We start from the raw sequence: 19,804 nt of genomic DNA on the forward strand, positions 1-19,804 counted from the left end.
GAGCGCTATTTTTTTCTCTGGCTGCGGTGTACCTTTGGTATAAGCAGCTCACAGACCCCCTTCTCCAGGTCTGGCATGGTCTCGGTTTCATAAAGGACATCATCCTTGAGCCATTTGAAAACTGTCTCCTTCTTGGTGTTTGCGACCTGCAAAACAGAAGTCCTAAGTGAATTGCCATGGTTCAAGAGAAAAAAAAAACATCCTTCAGGGTTAGTCAACCCCAGACCTAAAGAAAACACCAGCTTTTACCCTCAACAGGCTCAGCGGGGGGACTCGTGGAAGAACTGGCACTTCTAATAACAGCGAATGTATTTATCAATGGTCTTCTAAAAGCAGTAAGCTCTCATAGCTGCCACCGACAGGACCGCCAAAGTCAGTAAGTGTGAAAATCTCTCCTTTAATAGGAGATGTCGCTGATGAGGCCCAAGCAAACTGCTTTGGTTCTTAAAATGTTCCTAGAGCTCTTTAGATCACTGGGTGCCTGCTCTTTAAAAGTGTGATATTGAGGCGCATGAACACATAGGGATGGCACCAGGACAGAGAGCTTCCCTATATGGGAATTCCTCACAGTCTAGCCTCTGGCTTAGAAGCTAAGGTTTGCAGGGTTCTGATGGCGAGGAACCATGCTCACACTAGCGTGGGTGACATGCTAGCTCAGGAAGACGATATTCTACTTTGTGTGGCAGGTGTTGGATGACATTGGATTCCAGGAGGCTGAGGAATCTGCATCCCCATCACCCCCACACAGGGAATGCCAGCAATGGAACATTATGTCGTAGGATTGGCCATGTGATTGGAATTTCCACAGCAGCTATATGCAGTGTTGTCGCCAGTGACGCGAGAAAAATCACATACCGCAGGTACTTTTGCCTACTTTAGTCCCACGTTGAAAGACAGCCTCATACAGAGAAGGCAATCACGTGTTTAAGGAATGCATGGGGACCATGGACCAGCCACCCTGGAAGTGCTTCACCCCAGCACAGAACATGATAGAACATACGTTACAGGATAGTAACTTCCTGGTCTGCTCTGGCTGGATCTCCCTGCAATGCCAGCCTCTGCCGTCCTTCCTTGTCTCTAGGCTTACTCTGCTCATCAGGGGGATAGTTGAACTCTGTGTGTGTGAAGCCAAAGACTTTCCAGTGCCCTTCAATCTGGTGTCTAAACAGCCTCCATCCTGGTGCCATGTGGGTGGAGGGGTCTCACCCCGTAGCAGCCCCTGCATGTCATCTCTGGCCCTGCAATTCATCTCTGCCACGTTGGAACACTCAGGTGCCTCATGTGTGCATGAGTGTGCAAAGAGACGTGAAGAAGCAAGTTCCTCAGACATTGCTCACATGGTTTGCACATACCCAAGGGCCACTGCTCTCCCATCACTCTGCTCTAGAGAATGACAAACTCCCAACACACTTTCTTCTTGTTGTGATTGAGGTTTCTGTTGAATATTTCTTTTGTTTTCAAATGCTATTCTATAAAAGTGAAAGTATACCCTAATATATACTATTCCCTATGTATTTTGTCACATAAATAAATCAAGAAGTATCACCTGCCACAGTTATGACTGAATGAAAAGATATTCAGGAAGGTGATTTGCAGCATTTATGGGGACATGATTGTGCAAACTGAATGCATGAGATTGTAAAATACTGATTTCAAGATTTATTTCTTTGTCCTAATACCTGTGTCTACTGGACTGTGCAGATCTGTGATCAGGGGACTTGACGTAATTTCAAATATTTGTGTGCAGTTACACAGCCCTTGGATGCTATCAGCCCCCAAGAAGTGAACCTCACATTTTTGCCCCTAGTCCTTAAGATACAGGAAGACCAGGTTGTCCTGGTGCTGTGGTCAGAACCAGAACATCAGTCACCCTCCTCGTCCCTGAGCCTGACCTCTGACCTCCTGATGAGCTGAGCTTTATAATGCTCACTATAGACATACATACCTATCCATGCATGGTGATCATTTGAGAAAACTGATGTTTTTTTTTTTTTCAGTTTTTCTGCCCGTGCACAAAAAAGCCCATTGTTCAGTAAAGGACTAGCATCTTGCCTCTGAATGCCAGTACTTCAGGCTCCACCATCATACCCAACCCTTCTTACAACCCCACAGCCACCGCACTGCCCTCTTGATATAGCTCCATGGCTTCTTGTTGTATATAACACACATAACATTGGCTCTGTCTTCTGACTGTGGTTAAAGATGACATTCAACTCCTGCTTGTGGTCTCACTCCCTGGACCTGGACTTGTTCTGACCCCTGAAGCCCCACCTTGCTGAAACAGCCTGTTTGTTTTCATCTTTCCTACTTGGGCTTTAAGTAGTCTGTAAGTAGTTTAAGGACAAAAATAATGCACTATTATCATTTATCCCAACGCTTTCACAGTGACATATAAGGCAGGTACTCAATAAATTAGAGGTTTGTTGATTAAAATACAACTTAGAAATAGAGCTTCTTTACTGAATTATTAACAAACATAAGTAACCATTCCCCAAATATGCCTTTTAGTCCCTGATGGTGCCATGTGGACAGCATGGCATACACATGTCTTCATGACGCGTCTTCTCTTGGAGCCACTATTAACATTCTAAGACTATGCTTTAGTAAGCTACCTCCTTAAATCTTCTTTTGAAAGTCACAGCACTAATGCACCATGAAGAAGGAAGGACAGGCACTTACCATCTACGTCTACAGGGTTCACTAGACCCTGAAGTCTCTTCTTGCACCTAAACCTCGGCCACCCATTTCACTCCCCACAGCTGCTCCCTAGCCAGCCTCCCCACAAGGAACACAAAGGGGAAATCACTGGGTCTCTCACCTTGCAGATAAGCCGAACTTCACATTCTTCTGTAACATCCCAGTGCAAATATTCAGCAAAATGAGGGCCTGTGGGGAAAGGATGAAGTTCTAAAATAAGAATTTACATGTATAGACACCTACGGCTAAGGTAAATATTACATATACATATGTATATGTGTTTTAATATGTCTGTTATATTTTGATATATAAACATAAAGGCTGGAGGGACCTGCTGTGACCTGTAAAGCCAAGGTATGGCTCATAGTCTCGAAGCCAGCTTGCCTAAGAGCTAAATCTCTCTTGAGCCCCCTGTTCCCAGTGGGAGGACACGGTCCCCTCCTTACTGCACATAGGGTCATTTGCTCTTTCGATATTTAGTCTCTTTCCTGGGCTTTGCCTCTGACTGAACACTGAGCAGCACAGTGACAAAGTCTTTAAAGGATGGGAATTAGCACAGGTGAAAGGAAGACAAAGCAACGTGACCTCGCAACTTTGTAGACACTTGTTAGTTCACATCAGGGATGGAGCTGTGTGTGTCTTTCAACAATATCAATCATTTCTGCTGAAATAAGCATGAAGCTATCTCCTAATAAAACTATTTTCTCATTCAGCACAACAACATAAACCAGGTTTGAGACTCATGTACTGATTGTTTTATATTAATACATTTTATAAGGCTAGAACTCAATTGATGTCTTGTTTAAATTAGCTTGTGGAGGGGGCCAGTAGGAAGGCACCTAGGAGGCATTGGTGGGAATAAATGGAGGACAGAAGGTGAAATAATATTATTTCAATTAAAAATATATTTTTAGAAAAACCTGTGGTAAAAGCAAAACCATATAAGGCGTCATCTGGACACTTTGATGGGGGTATCCAGAGAAGTCCATCTGACACGGCCAGAGGGTTATACTGGGCAGAAAGAGGATGGGAACTTGGCTAACCTGAGCTCCTACCACTTCTGTGTGAGGTTATCAACATGTGCCATGCAAAGGACCATGGAAAGAAAGGGGCTGGGAAGGATTATCAAGCTGCAGGGGCCAGGGACTAGTCAGTCACTGGTGCAGGGTTAGTTAAGACGGCCCGCTTCCTGATAAGGTGAGTCATAGGAAATTATGAACATATATCCAGGGTCAGTCAAGGTTAGAAGCAAGAAAGAATATAAGCAAGATACCCCTAAAGGGCCAAAGACAGAGGCGTCCCCTAATTTCCTTAGCTAAAAGGATTGCTTAACGTTCGATCATCCCACGTGTCTTCGGAGTCAGCTGTGAGATGCAGGGTCTGTTGGAGACACGTTACAAAGTCAGGTCTGCACCTCGTGCTACTGCTGTGTGAGGGAGCCACCACCTACCTTGTTTCCTGAGGAATTCCTTCCTTTGAAATTCAGCCTCTTCAAGGACAGCTTTGAATGCTATTCAAGAAAGATAGAAAGATGAAATATCTCTTGATTCAAAGGGATTTCCCTTTAACTATGCTTGGCAGGCATGTGGAAACGCTCCCCGTGGCATACCGTCTCCAATGAGCACCAATGAGGATTGATTCTTAGCCTTTCCGTCTTGAAGCTGCACAGTGTAGGTCCCTTCATTTTCTATAGTAAACCGATCCATGACCATCTCAATCACACCTGTCGATCGGTCGCATTTAATCCTGTGAGTCTGGAACCCAGAAGAAAACACAGAGAATGACGTGATGAAACTGCTTCTCCATAGTGAAGTTACACCTCGAGGTTGCTTGAATGAGAGTGTCCCCCAGTCAGTGCATATATTTAAATGCTTAATGACCAGGGAGTGAAACTGTTTGGGAAGGATTAGGAGGTATGGCCTTGTTAGAGGAAGTGTTTCAAAAGTCCACAGCAGGTGAGTCCTCTCTCTCTCTCTCTCTCTCTCTCTCTCTCTCTCTCTCTCCCTACTGTTCCAGTGCCATGCCCATCTGTTTCCTGCCATGATGATCACTGACTAACCCTCTGAAAGTATACACAGGCCCCCAGTTAAAGGCTTTCCTTTATAAGAGTTGCTGTCATGGTGTCTCTACACAGCAACAGAAGACTAACTAAGACAGACCTGAGACCATTCTGAAGGAACTGGGGGGACACAAAGGAACTCAGAAAGAAAGTTATCAACTATACCTCTGGGTAGACCAAGAACCCAAAAGAAACCACTGTCCTCTGGGAAGGGAAGAGAGACAGGAAGTTCCCTAGTGCGTAGCTATGAGCTTCAGCCCCTGAACTGTAAACAGCCTCTTGGTTGTAAATGGCTAAAGCCTGCCCCCCTCCTCAGGCTTTGATATCCAATAAACATTCAAAAAACGACTAAAAAATTCAAAGTTGCTTCCAAATATGTCAGCCACATGTTCCATACTTGTATAACATCACTGGGTGTTTTCAAAGGGAGATCGAAGAAGAGACAGGTATATCTATGTTCTCAAGAAAGGCTGCAATAAAGGGGCACCAGCCTGCCGATTAGTCTTGAGGTAGAGCCTTCTGGAACATGTTAATGACAGGAACTATGCAGATGCGACTGAAATGAGTCGCCACCATATCAGACTAGAAGTATAAGAGCCCAGCGAGTTGCTCCTGCCCTTGCATATCTGTCTAGTTTCAGATGAAGACATTTGAATTATCAAAAGCAACTTTCATGTTGCTCAACAAATGGTCGGTATCTGTGTGACATCACCACCAGTTCACCATCCGTTCCCAGAAGTGCTGGAACCCACTCTAACTAGTTAAAAGATCCCAGGTATGAATTTCACCAGCCAGAAGCCTGAAGACACAGCAGGCTCTCCAGCTCCCTCAGCTCCCTCACTGTGGTATCTGAGAAGGCTTTAGGAAATAATTAGGCATCTTGATGCAGCAAGATGAAGTTCTGTGATTTTACGAGCCCCATAAATACAGGGTTTTATGTGACTTTCACAAAAACAGCATCGGTCTTCAAACGTGAACGTCACCTGTGGGCTGCTAATTAAAGACATGAAATGGCGCACTCCTACTCCAAAGGATTAGCTCTGGAGCAGCATCGTCGCTCTCTGTGGCAGGCAGGGAATGTTAATCAAAAGATGCTCAGCGAATAATGTGCAATCACTCCACATTCCACTTCTTTTCCTAGAAAACATCTCCCCTCGCCTTGATCAGGGAGTACCATCCCACACACAGTGTGCACGCACTCGGCCGTTTACAGCCCACAAAATCCAACTGCCCTCTACTTTTTCTAAAAGCATGGCATGGCTCCCGTGGGACAGACTGACTCGATCACGTGATTTAAAACACCACATGGTCCTGACATCCCAAGATTTCTGTTCGATACACTTCATCTAGCCCTGTTTTGCCAATACCACCAGACATAAAGACCAGCCTGAGAGTAGACAGCAAAGCTAATAGGAAGAGATTGGGCTGCCCACAGACATGGGTGGGCACTCAGTTCCAGCTCCCAGTTGATAGGTGTGTGGTGAATACCGGAATGGGGAATTTTGGACTAGGTGGCTAAGCACCAAAGACATACACTGAGCATTTAGTGGAAAAAGGGATATACCAATAGATGATACACTTAACTCACCCCTGAATAAAAGCAACACCATCAAAAATAGATTTGTTCTATGACTGGGTTCCCCAGCATGCTATAAACTAGACAAGGGTTAATATATCTAAATATAGTTAATGACTTCTCAAGTGTTCCATAGTGCAAAATGAGGGCTGTAGTAATTTCAAGATTATTTTCACATAATCAAAAATATAGAAAGATGACTCACTCATTCAGTAAAGTTCCTGCCTCACAAGCATGAGGAACTGCGTTTGGATCCCAGAACCCACATAAAAAGCTCAACATGGTAGCATATGCCCAGAGATAGCAAAATTGAAGGCAGACAGATAGATCTCTGTAAGCTTGCAGGCCAGCTACGCTGGCATATTTGATGAAATTCCAAACCAATGAATGACCCTGTCTCAGACAAAAAGGGAAAGATGACTGAGGAAAAATACTCACATGTGCCAAGCATGCACACACCTCAACCACTAACACAAGTGAATGCACACACACACACACACACACACACACACACACACAAAATAGAACAAAGGCCTAGTGCTCATTCAGTAAAGTACCAAACCAAGACTGACTCTCTGAGCACTGTGAGAACCTCAACCTTGAGCCATCTGGTCAACCTTCTGAACTCCTGTTTCTGAAAGGGTGGGAACGAACTCTGAGAACCTTCCAAGTAAACTCAGATTTCTCTAAGCTTTAGCTCACTCCCAGACCAGCAAACCCAGCTCTCTCTGAGCCATAGCTCACTCCAAGAACTCACCTCACTATCAGAGACTTCTCTGTCATTGATAACGAATCGGAAGCTGGAATCCGGTGAAAGGTGCTCTGCCTGGAGCCAGAAGCGGACCTGACCCTTATCGAAAATCTCATAAGCTAATTCGGACTTCAGAGGGATTGCTGCAGGAGGAAGAGAAATCGTAAGTCAGTGGTGAACAGATGGACAGCTAAGACTGGAAGACAACACCAACCCAGTTCCTAAACATTTCAAGGTGAGCCATGGAGTATTGCCCAGGATCATGGAAGCAAGATGTGAGAACCATGTGAAAAGCCTCCTGTTGGATGAGTTTCTTGAAGCTCTCTGGACATGGTCAGAGTTTGAGGGGTGACTCTGGGAGATGACCTCTGCCAGACAATTCACTTGGACTAGGAACAGACAGGCAAGTTTCCACAACATAAGCCCATATTTCTCCTAAGCAGATGATCATAAGTCTAATGAAGGCCCTCCCTCCTCCTGAATCTGCAGATGCCAGTATGAAACCAGGTGATTACTTACTGGGATTCTTTATCTCATTGCTCAAGGCCATCAAACGCTCAAGTTCTAAAAGGAAGAAAAAACTTCATCAGTTTTGACCCATGCATTCAGAAGTCTATGAACAACGTTGTGGTGGTTTGGATTGTATTGGCCCCCATAGACTCGTGTGCTTGAAACCTTGGCCTGTAGAGATTGGCACTATAGGAGGTGTGGCCTTGTTGGAGTGGGTGTGGCCTGGTTAGAGAAATTGTCACTGCAGATGGGGCTTTGCAATCTTATGTGTGCTCAAGCCATGCCCAATGAGACAGTTTACTTCCTATTGCCTGTAGAACAAGATGTAGAACTCTCAGCTCCTTCTCCGGTGCTGCTATGTCTGCCTGCATGCCACCATGCTTCTCACTATGATGACAATGGTCTAAACCTCTGAACTGTAAGCCACCCCCAATTAAATGTTTTCCTTTATAAGAGTTGCAGTGGTCAAGGAGTCTTCACAGCCGCAGAAACCCTAACTAAGACAAACATCAAGGCTAATTTCACATCACTGAGTATACATATAATAAACTGATTCCTCTGTGAGCCATACTGAGGTGGAGGTGAACCAACACTGCTGTCCTGGGAGGGGGCCCCTTGGAAAGACTGAGTTCTGCTTGCCTGTGGGAAACTTTCCAAGACAGAAAGAGGCAGTGAGAAGACCTGCATTTGCTAAATTTCTAAAGAGATTTTGGCTCGTAAGAAAACCCCATGCCCAGCCTTCTTCCCGACCAAATGTGTTTTCTCTGTTTGAGAGCCAATCTCTGAAAGCATGACAAAGCTGGGAATGGCCAGCCTGTGTCAGGAGGACGTTACCTTCCTCATCCAAAACGAAGCTGGAGGACACACCGTCCGTGTCACTGACAGATACAGAATACGTCCCCACGTCCACTTTATCTGGATTCTTAAAGTACAGCTTTGAACTGAAAGGAAAAGGAAAGGGGAGGGTTAGTCACCTCTGCCTGTGGAAGCCAAAGGTCCGCAGCCTCTGGCTGGCTACTTACTGATCGCCCTCAGTCTGAACCTCGAACCGCTCCTCGTCGGCAATCTCTTCATAGGCCTTGCACCAGGTGAACTGGGAGGCGTCTGTCATTTCCTGGCAGTCAAACGCAAGGTAGATGTTGCCCTCCTCGTCCACACCAGCGCTGATCTCCTTGGTGCCTGTTAGGGATGAGAGGAAGGGAGGGATCCTCAGGAACACTGTGTCCCCAAGATTCTTTTTTCTAGAGAGCGGCTGGCAGTAGCCAGGTGGAAGCTTGTTTGAGAGTGGTTGCATCATCAGTTTTACTTAATGTCAGTCCAAAATTGACCAGAGAGGCTTAGAAGAGCAAGCAGCCCTCAGGGAGCTGGCTGACAAGGCCAGCTGCTGGCTGAGCTGATGCTATTTGTGTCCTCAAACTTCTACTGGTTTCTTCTCCAACACTGCAGAAACCCAAGACTGCCTCTCGGACTGACCCGTCACCCCCAGACCATAACCTGGACTGTCATGTTTACACTACTCCATAGCTCCCACACATTCTTCCTTCTCCATCTCGGTTATTCTGTTTGTTTGTTTGTTTGTTTGTTTTCTGGGGAATGAGGGCTGCTGTCTGACACCAGATATTCAGAATACAACTCTTAGAAGCTAGCGCTGGGGATAGAGAGATGGCTCAGCCATTAAGAGCATGTGCTGCTCTTTCAGAACTGGTTCGATTCCTAGCACCCACTTAGCAGCTCACAACCATCCGTAACTCCAGCTCAAAGGGTTCTGATGCCCTCTTAGAAGGTTTCTGAGAGCACCAGTCACATTCATGGCAAAACACTCATACATATAAAATAAAAACAAATCTTTAGGGGGGAGGAAGAGGAGGAGGAAGAAGAAGAGGACGCTGTATTATTGCTAATGGTGGGAGCAATGGCGGTGTTGGCAAAAGGAGTCAAAGCTGGTAAATGAAACTAAAGTCAGTGATATCAATCCTGGGTTACCAGGAAGATGAAAAGGAGGGAAACAGAGACAGACGAGAGCAAGAGACCCCAGGAGTAAAACACGGAGGTCTCAGCTCTTGGCTCCATCACCTCCCTGAACCCAGGCACACAACCAACCTGAGTATCCTGGGAGCTGGTTTCAGCCCCAGAGATGCCTCTCTGCAAGATCACCTCAAAGGAGTCTGATGCAGTCAAGAAAGTGACCAATAGCTTTATAGGCATCTGACCTGACCCCAGCTGTTGCACAACAGTGGTCCCCCTTGGACATCATTTGCTACTCCTAGAACAACTTCTCCACACCAGGCAGAAGGCCATATGCTCAGGGGCTTGGAGCAGGTGTGGAGCCTGGATGTAGCCTACCTTCTGTCAATCAAGTTCTGCTTAAAGCATGTTTGGGGGACTTGTGGGGAAGAAAAGAAGAGTTCAGTGAGGAAGGGGTAAGCAGGTAGTGGGGTATATATAATCAAAATGAATTATACACATGTATGAAGTTACCAAAGAACTTTTTAAAATTTAAAATGGTTGGTTACATATTAAACATGCCTCCACCCCCACGCATATGCATACATACAGAGCATGAGTGCACCCCTCAAGGTCCCTCTGTGGGGTGACATCTACTGCACTGAGCAACTGAGAGGTGGGGGCTCACCTGGCCGGGCCTCCACAAGCACGGGCTCCGACGTGTCTGACGGCTTCCCTGGTCCACTGGCATTCACTGCTCGAACTCTGAACACATAGGTCTTACCTTGCTGCAGGTCACAGACCTGGAAATGACAGAAGAAACCCGTGCCAGGGCAGACAGCACCCAAGCTCACTGGCGGAGGAGTAGGTTTGGGTTCATCTACATTCATGTATTCCTCTGAACACCGAGGTGCAAGAGCAAATGCTATGGACTAGGTTACAACCTGGTGGTGATGTTTAACATAGTTCTCCAGGACCAGATACGACTTAAAATGTGGTTTCTGGCTGTTAGAAATCATCCTTTAGACACGCCATAACTGAAACAGTCTCTTCTCACATGCACGCACACTCTGCCGCCAACCATACCCATTCAAAGAAGACAGTTTTCTGCTGTGAGCCTGCTCAGCAGAGCATATTACTGCCTGTGCCTCCATCATTGTACTTCAGTGTCTGGCACGAATGTGCAAGAGGGTGCACAGGCGTCTGTCTAAACCACATCAGGAGAAGACCCCTGGGTCAAAAAGGTAAGCATCCAAGGGTGTAGGCCAGGGACTTAAGACTCTGTCACACTGACCCAGAGACGAGAAAACTGCAAGTGTAAGTATTTGGAAAATGAGGGTGAACTAACTTACATTCTGCATGTGAGTGCACTCCTGTGTATGTGTGCGTGTAGGTATGCAGGTGTGTATGTGTGTAAATGCATGTGGCGATGCAGGTGTGTATGTGTGCAAGTGTGTGTCACAGTGGTTGCGCCCATGTGTGGGATGGCGTGAATGTACATATGTGTATATATGTGGGCACAGCCATGCACCTGCGTGCATATATGTACATGAGTGGGTGACTTCAAGTTCGCATTGTGTATACATGCATGCCTATGTATAAAGGTATACGAGTATGTGTTCATGTGTGCACATGCGTAACAGTGCAAGAATGGCACATGCGTGTTCAGACATGTGTGAGTGCTGATGTGAAATTATGTGTCTGAGTGTAAGTGCAGATATGTATATATGTATATGTGTGCATACAAGTGCTGATGTATGTAGATGACATGCAGGTATGTGTATACGAGTTCATGTGTGTATTTGTGTATATGTGTGAGAGTGTAGCTGTGCGTACATGCATGTGAGGGCTTCTGTGTGTGTATGTGCATGTGTGTGCACGTGCATAAGAATGTGAAGGTGCCTGTATCTGTATAATACAATGTGTACATGCAAGTGTACATACAAATAATGCAGATGTATAAGTGTGCACGTTAGTACAGCTGTATATGTACATGTGTGAGACCACAGGTGTGTGTATACAGGCAGATGTGTGTGTGTGCATATATGCATGTCTGTCAGGTGAGTGCAGCTATGTATGTATTCGTACACATGTGTGAGCACAGGTGTGTGGATATGTGTGGATGAGTGTGTGCATGTGCATGCATGTCTGTGTCTGGGTGTGCAATGCTTATCAAGTAGATAAGCAATTATTATTGGCAATAATTATTAAAGATAATTATTCAATAATTATTATTAAATAAATAATTGTTAAAAGATAAGCAATTATGATGAGCAATTACAGGAACTAGGTAAAGCAAACATTGGGCTTGAGGTCGAGGCACAGAGTTAGAAGCCATCTCCTTGCCTTGGTCGGAGAACGGACCTCATACAAGGGATGTGGTCCTATAATGGTGGCTGGGTAAGCTGCAACACGGGTCAGGGAAGAAACAGCAAATCCTCACAGTTTTCTGGCAGTGTTTGTGAAGCCAGCACCACCTCCTTAAGGTGCTTTGCTGCCCTCTGCTGGAGCTTCCTGTCCTTGCGCCGTAGACCTGGGCGGCGAAGTCCCCTACAATGGGGGTCTCCAGGGCATCTCTCGCCTAGAGACTTGGGGCCAGTTTGCTAGGGAATCAAAACCGCGCATGTGAAAGGGGTGACAGTCACCTTTAAGTAGCGATTTGGAGTCGGTGCCTCGCTGGTGGTCTTCCACTCCCCCGAATCCTCTTCCTTAAAATCCACAAGATATCCAGAAACGGGACTGCTGCCCGAGTACACGGGGGCTTTCCACAGCATGACCAGAGAGGTGTCGCGAACCTCGCAGAATGTCAGGTCATAGGCAGGGCCTGAAAAGTCACTAAATCTGAGCACAGCCAACTGAGCCAAACCTAATTATCGTCACCATCACTGCAGTGACCCTGCCACCAGACAGGGGTCTCCCATCCCTACCAATCATGTCACCCTATCTGCTGGGCAGGGGCCTCCCACCCCCACCCCTATAGTGACCCTGCCACCCCCACCACTGCAGCGATTCCCCCACCGCCTTGGCAAGGGCTTCCCTCCACAGGCATAACATGTATTCTCTTCACATCCACATCTCACTCTCTCCAGAAGGTTCCTGATGCTGGGGCTGGAAGGAGAGCCCAGCCTCTATCCCTTCCATCAGGTACCTGGACGATCGTGAGTACGAACCAAGCAACGCACAGTGCATATCACTCTCTCAGGCCAGCACATGGGCATCAGAGAGCCAATGTGCAGAAATTGTTACCATTGCTGTGCTACAAACCTCCCAACGTGCTAACACAGACCACAGTTCTCTTCAGGGTACCAGCAAGCCACAAGAATCTGGGACTGACTCCCCATTCCCAGAGGAGCTCTTAGAAGCAAGACGGGAGACGATGTTACCCAGCTTCGTCTTAATTAGATCTCAGTATACCCTGTGTGTGCTGTGAAAGCAGTTTCTATGAAGCCTTCAATAAGATTGGAGCTGGAGCTGGTGGTGCAGACCTGCCATCCGGGTTACTCAGGGAGCTGAGGCAGGAGGATTATAAGTTCAAGCTAGCTTGGCAACTCAGTAAAATCCTCTCTCAAAATAAAAATCAAAGAGTAGTAGTGGGTACAAGTTATGAAAGACACTGTAGAGCTAATATGGTCCCCGTTCTAACTCTCTCATAGACCTTTTTTTTTATTTTGGTGGTAGACAAATGAATCAAAATGTATTCAATAGCAAAAGTGTAAAATCCAATGTGAAGCCCCACAACTTCTGAATGCCTATAGACTTTGGGTCCAGTTAATTTCAGTGTGTGGTTTCTTTTTCATATCTGAGTTTTTAATATAAAGTTGATTTTTAAAAGAAAAGAAAAAGACTGCCGATATAGCTCCATGACAGAGCATCGCCTAGCTGATAGGAAACCCTGACCTTATTTCCAGGGAATGAAAAAGAGATAAGGGGCAGGGGAGGAGGAAAAGAGGAAGAGGAGAAGAGGAAGGAGAATTTCTGCAGAGCCATTTCTAAGGGGCCCAATTTATTTACTGAAAATGAGGAAAGAAAGAGGAAGAGTGGGGCATATGGACATGGGAGAGAAAGGAGGAAGGAAGAGGAGAAGGAGGAAAGGGAAGGAAGAAAGAGAGAGAGAGGGAAGAGAGGAGAAAGGGAGGAAGGATGAAGGGAGGAAAAGAAGGAAGGGAGAGGGGAGGGAGGAAAGGGAAGGACGAAAGAGAGAGGGAGGGAAGGGGGAGGAAGGGAGGAAGGATGGATGGATGGAAGTAAAGAGGAAGACAGGAAGGAAGGAAAAAAGGAAGGGAGGGAGGGAGGAAAAGAGAGAGGGGAAGAAGAAAAGAAAGGAAGGAGAGAAAGAGAAAAGGAGGTAGAACATGCAGTCAGGACTTCAACAAGTGTACTTCTCGGAGCTGGGGGCCCCTGATTCTCAACATCCTGGAGCACAGAGGCTAACACAGGAGTGGGGACCCTGGCAACCTTCTCTGCCTTGACTTGGGCTAGGCTCATGGCCCCCTTACTGCCTGGGACCTTTTGTCCTTATCTCCTCTTGGCTCCTTAGGAGCCGGTGTCCACAGCCACATTGGGATCATATGTCAGGGGCCAGCTGCACATTGCAGACTGTGGAACACTGTCTCTCCTCTGTGCCCTGATCTAACGGCTCCTTCCATGCACCGCCGCCCACTCCTTACTCAAAACCCCTTCCATGGCCATGCTCAGTTGTATCGGTCCAGTCTCATGGCCACATGCAGCCTTTGCCACAATCCACATCATGTAATGTGGATTGTGGCAAGCAGGTGACGATATCGTAACAGGCACCCATAAGCCTGCTACTGGAGCCCCCTCTGGCCAGACACGCTAATGGAGGGAGGCCTGCTGGGGAAGACTGTCTCACCGGGCTCTGGTGCTGTCCAAGCCTCACACTTGAAGTGCTCACTGGGATCCGACGGCTGCCCGATCCCAGCCAGGTTGACGGCAGCGATTTTGAACTCATACAATGAGCCTTCCGTCAAGCCTTCCACCTGTATGGATTTCGTTTCAATTAATAAAAGAGCTCAGTGAGGAGCTAACATGCATAGGGGCAAAGGAGGACCCATGAGGAGTTTGCAGAGAGAGAAGGAAGTGGAATAAACCGTATTGGAAAGTGAGACTAAGTCCTTTAAAGAGGCCACCGGCACCCAGTGTAGGTCTGCCAGGGGCACAGGCCCAATAAAGAACCACTGCATGCTGAGGGAGAACTTGGCACGGATCAATATTGTCACGCCAAATTTAAGTTTAAGCCACACACATCATCACATTTAAGTGCTGTAAATATAGTTTAAATGTTACAAAATCATATTATAAACTGCATCATAAAGCAGGGTTTTCACAATGATAGGTATCAGGTAGCTAAGACCTCACCCCAAATTCTCATTTTCCCAATGTGTATGCTGTGATCAGTCCTTAGGTGTTGGTGATGAGGTGAACCCATTCATCACTGCTTAAATGAGAAATCAAAGACTTCGACAGTTGAATTAGGGGTTTAACTCCAGACCTGTCACTCCTTCTGCATCTGGTGTGGCACACACTGGCACAGGAGATAGGAAACACGGGAATTTCTAGGAAAGGGTTGTGTGGTGGCTTGAAAGAAAATGGCTATATAATAGCCAAAGGGAGCAGCACTGTTAGGAGGTGTGGTCTTGTTGGAGCAGGCGAGGTCTTGTTGGAGGAAGTGTGTCACTGTAGAGGCGGGCTTTGAGGTCTCATATATGCTCAAGCCACACCCAGTGACACAGATCACTTCCTGTTGCTTGTGAGTCAAGATGTAAGAACTCTCAGCTCCTTCTTCAGCACCATGTCTGCCTGCATGCTGCCTTGCTTCCCGCCATGACGTTAATGGACTAAACCTCTCAACTGTAAGTGAGCCATGATAATAACGTGTTTTCCTTTTTAAGAGTTGCCGTGGTCACGGTGTCTCTTCACAGCAATGGAAACTCTAGCTGAGACAGGTGGTTATCAGTAAGGAGTAGTGACCTCCCATCAGCACTTGCTCAGCTAGATTCTTTCCCACCCCTCTGCCCCCTCTGCCCACCCCACCACCTGGACCAGGATGGGCTCCTAGGATGGACCGCACCATCCCTGTCAACTGGGTCATTAATTGACTATGAAGTCTGCTCAGTTCCTGACAAGGCCTCTTTCTTGCTTCTTAGCTTCCTAAGACCCATCTAGATCCAAACACCATGTCCTCCTCTTTCTAGGATTTTTTAAACAATGTCTATTTCAGGATCAAAGGACCCAAAGCCAACTGAACTCTGAAACTCTGAACGAAGAAGTCCACCCAAAGGTCAGCAAAGGTCACTTAGGCAAAAGCAAAGGACAAACAAAAACCGACCGTTAAAATCCTCTCTTTGACAGGCGAGGAGTTGACTTCATGCCAGTTCTTATGGTGTACTTCTCGCTTGTCCAGGTAGTAACCTAGGATGGCTGAGCCACCGCTAAATTTAGGCACTTTCCAGCCCAGGGTCATGGAGTGGCCATCACAGTTCAGCAGGGTAATCCCGTAGGGGTGAGAAGGGACAGCTGCAAGAACACAGAAGCATGACAGTCACTAGGGCTCTATATTCCCCATCCCACCAAGATGCCACCTTTGGAGTCCCAGGGGGAAGCAGAGGCACAGGAACTGCTCCTCATTCCCCAGCCTCCTCTAAAGGGGGTGAGTTTAACAGTGCCCGTTCCTTTCGTCTGTATCCATGGCTCTTTCTAAATGCAGCTTCAAGTGCCTTGATGATAGGACAGGGACCCGTTTGAACCTGGACCAAACATGGAGACAGGAGATGCCCTCCAACCCCTGAAAGTGAACAAATCTAGCTTCCCACTCTGCATATGTGGAGAACGATCACCGTGTGGCCAGCAGGGGGCGTCATTATCCATTGCGGGTGTTTTAACTTCTTGGTCAGAAGTGAAAACTTCAGATTAATATGGGGTACATAGCTCATGTTTCCCTGTTTGGACACAAGTCAGTGAGAAGCTGGGGCACATTCCTGAGCTTGTGGGAGAAGGTGACATCCCTCTAGATATGGTGCCCTGTTTGATCAAAATAATAGACATTTGAAATATTCATGGATAAGACCAGGAAGAGACATGAAAGCCACACGGGCTTTCTCTTTGAAAGCACATATTTCAAAGAGCTAGTCATAGCAGACAGGGAATATCCTCACAGGAGTAAGGAGCTGTTGTGATACCTTTCATTGCCACGGAGCTGACCTATTGCCAGTTTCCCCTCACACTGCTATTTCCAGGACAAACAGCCTCCTGGGTGGTGAGGACTCTGTAACAAGCCCCACGCCTACACCTTTGTCCCCTGGTGTTGGTCTTGGCGGTGTGACAAGTATTTTTGATGCAGAGAGTACAGCCCTACACAGAGACAGAAGATCCCATGAACTACGTACTGAGGGCCGCCTGGACCTTGATGACCTCTGACTCCTGGGAGTTCTCGCTGGTCCCCACAGCATTGACAGCCTTAACCCGGAAGATGTACTGCTCGCCGGTGGTTAAGCCATGTACCACGAACCTGAGGAACAGAGTCGAGAGTCACAAGGCGCAAGCTTTGGCTTGCCGCTTCGTACACCTGAAGTACACATCACTGGGGCCCTTCATAAAAATTCTCACTTGATCTAAACCCAAGTTTACTCTTCCTGTAAACCACACCTTCAACCTCATTTTCAGAGCCATGAGTTAATTCATTGTTTAGGGTGAAAAGGCAAGCAGATTATATTGCATGTAATGAAAAAGTCTGAGACCTGCCTTCAGTTTTTCATCTGGGGTCTCTCGAGACTGAAGCTCGGCCATAGCATCCGATTCCTCACATCTAAGAGGTCCGTGCATGGAAACTGAATGCAAGGCAGTGAGTAGAGACCAGGACCTCGACTTCACACAGAGCAGGCTGGAGCATGGGCTTTGACATCCACCAGACCATATGTCCCTTGTCATGTCCCTTAACCCCTACCAGGCTCTGCTTTCCCTGCTGGGGAGCGGGGAAGCTCAGCCCTCACAGAACTGCACGAGCATCAAATGGAAAACAATCCGGAAGGAACCTGGCCCGCCTGCCTTGCACACAGCAAGTATTCAGGAAATTCAAGCAGTTGCTAGGAATCTATTGTCAATATGATTTCAATACAGTAGTCAATACAACATCCTGCAGGCCCCTTCCTGGGAATCCTCTCTTCGGTCTTTCTCCTGTTGCTGATAGACCATCTGACTGTTATTCTTTTATACCCTCTGGGTTTTTACAATATGCCTTTTTAAAAGAATTATTTTCAGGGAAGATGGTAGAGCCGCCATGGACACCCTCTACGGCGGCCACTGACACAGACTCCACCTTCCTGTGAAGTACACTGTGCAGAAAACACAGAGCCAGGCAACCCTTGCATCCTGGGCAGAGAACAGGATGGGGAGTTTCAGAAGCAAAGACTCTGGCTTCCCACTGCAAAAGACACAAGTGTGGGGGCACTGCCCAGCCATGGGGTAGTCATTCCCTGATGGAGGAAGGTCGTTGGCTAATAAAGGAACTGCCCTGGCCCATTTTATTGGTTAGAGGATAGGTGGGAGGAGTAAACAGAACAGAACGCTGGGAGGAAGAGGAAGTGAGCTCAGAGTCTCGACAGTCTCCTCTCTGGAGCAGACGCCTGAGAGAGACGCCATGCCCTGCTCCTGGGATGAAGCTCCGACCCAGGATGGACATAGGCTAGAATCTTCCTGGTAAGCACACCCTGGGGTGCTACACACAGATGATTAGAAATGGGCTAAATTAATATGTGAGAATTAGCCTAGAAGAGAATGGGCCAAGCAGTGATTTAAATGAATACAGTTTGTGTGTTGTTATTTCGGACATAAGCTAGCCGGGCAGGCGGCCGGGGGTGCTGAGAATGCAGCCCCGCCGCCCTTATTACTACAATTCCCTGTCCCATCCCTGTTGGGAGATGAAGGATTTACCCTGCTGTGTGGTGAGAAGAGACGTTACTCTGACTCCCCCCCACACAAATCTAATTTAAAATATTAAGGAAATAGCAGTGATGGTTATCGTGACATATCGTATCCATATGCTTGATTATTGCACTGCATACCATGCATTTATATGATCAGAATAATTATAGAAAAAAGTTATTTGCATCAATAGACAAGTTATCTCAGTGATGTGACCGCCTATCTCAAGTCAGCATGTTAGAATGCCCCACCCCGACACGTGACTAAACGAAGGATCATGTCTACAGGGGAGTCATGGGCATTCTACTGTGGTTTCTCCAGTTCTGAAAGTCACGCCGCGTCTGCTGTCCTGCCTCTGTGACACTGGATTGGTTGGTGGCTAGGGGATGGGGGTGGCACCTGTTATATCCAATGGGTTTGTGGTTGCATGGCTCCCACAGGTTTGTTCCCGCCACACAGCAGTCCACGTAGTAACCCAGCAGGTCTTCTTCATGCTTCGGCCTGTCCCACTGCACCACAACAGACGTCTTCGTGTTCCTAGAGGCGAGCACCCGGCCGGGAGCCGATGGGACCACTGAGGGGGAGATAGGAGGATGGAAGCTGTGGTCAGAGTGAGGGCCATTCCAGAGAGCCACCTCGGTCCCGAGGAGTAAAAACCAGGGTTGAGTCTCTACAAAGACGTGAGTTCTGGTGGAGCTGGGAGACTAGGGGCTCTTCCGGAGTCACATGACTGACAGGAAAGACATTACCACCGTGAAATCTTCTTTTCCAAATGGCTGCTAGAGATTCTAGTGCGCAAAGGCTTTGCTGGACGGCCATACCCTGATATGGAATTCTGGGGAATCTATACGGATGCTCAATGGAATCACAGTTTAACCATCACATTTTCTGTCTTTCCTCTCCCCAGTGGGTTATAGGAAAAATCCTGCGGCCACTCCAGAGCCAACCACCTCTGACACAGGCCACTCCAGAGCCAACCACCTCTGACACAGGCCACTCCAAAGCCAACCACCTCTGACAAAGGCCACTCCAGAGCCAACCACCTCTGACACAGGCCACTCCAGAGCCAACCACCTCTGACACAGGCCACTGCAGAGCCAACCACCTCTGACACAGGCCCAGTCTCTGTTAATTATCGTCACTTTGTGCACATGCACTACGTGAAGGAAAAGGCCAGGGCCTCTCCTCAGAGGCTACAGGTGTGACAGCTGTGGTCCTGGGTCTAATTTCTCAGAGCCTGGGTGACGGTACAAACAGGCCGCAACCCAAAGAGGACCTGAAGGCAGGGCAGGTCTCTGCCCCCAGTGCCAGCTCACTGCCATCTCCAGCC

General features: G+C 47.3%; 1 protein-coding gene across 3 annotated transcripts in view; it reads right to left on the reverse strand.

The window, feature by feature from the left end:
* The window catches only part of Myom2 (myomesin 2), a 65,157-nt gene that overhangs the window by 9,857 nt on the left and 35,496 nt on the right, over positions 1 to 19,804 (reverse strand). For all 3 annotated transcript variants that reach the window (XM_041674015.1, XM_041674016.1, XM_041674017.1), the window contains exons 16-29: positions 18,874 to 19,048; positions 16,941 to 17,062; positions 15,884 to 16,071; positions 14,408 to 14,534; positions 12,183 to 12,361; positions 10,226 to 10,340; positions 8,616 to 8,772; positions 8,428 to 8,534; positions 7,603 to 7,647; positions 7,090 to 7,226; positions 4,307 to 4,451; positions 4,148 to 4,207; positions 2,819 to 2,886; positions 33 to 146 (exon numbers count right to left, since the gene is read on the reverse strand). In XM_041674015.1, the coding sequence (XP_041529949.1) occupies positions 33 to 146; positions 2,819 to 2,886; positions 4,148 to 4,207; positions 4,307 to 4,451; positions 7,090 to 7,226; positions 7,603 to 7,647; positions 8,428 to 8,534; positions 8,616 to 8,772; positions 10,226 to 10,340; positions 12,183 to 12,361; positions 14,408 to 14,534; positions 15,884 to 16,071; positions 16,941 to 17,062; positions 18,874 to 19,048 (1,739 nt within the window). The remainder of the gene's footprint in view (positions 1 to 32; positions 147 to 2,818; positions 2,887 to 4,147; positions 4,208 to 4,306; positions 4,452 to 7,089; positions 7,227 to 7,602; positions 7,648 to 8,427; positions 8,535 to 8,615; positions 8,773 to 10,225; positions 10,341 to 12,182; positions 12,362 to 14,407; positions 14,535 to 15,883; positions 16,072 to 16,940; positions 17,063 to 18,873; positions 19,049 to 19,804) is intronic.

The sequence above is a fragment of the Microtus oregoni genome, unplaced genomic scaffold, assembly GCF_018167655.1.
Source record: "Microtus oregoni isolate MIOR12 unplaced genomic scaffold, Mior012 000024F_ref0000369, whole genome shotgun sequence".
Taxonomy (NCBI): Eukaryota; Metazoa; Chordata; class Mammalia; order Rodentia; family Cricetidae; genus Microtus; species Microtus oregoni.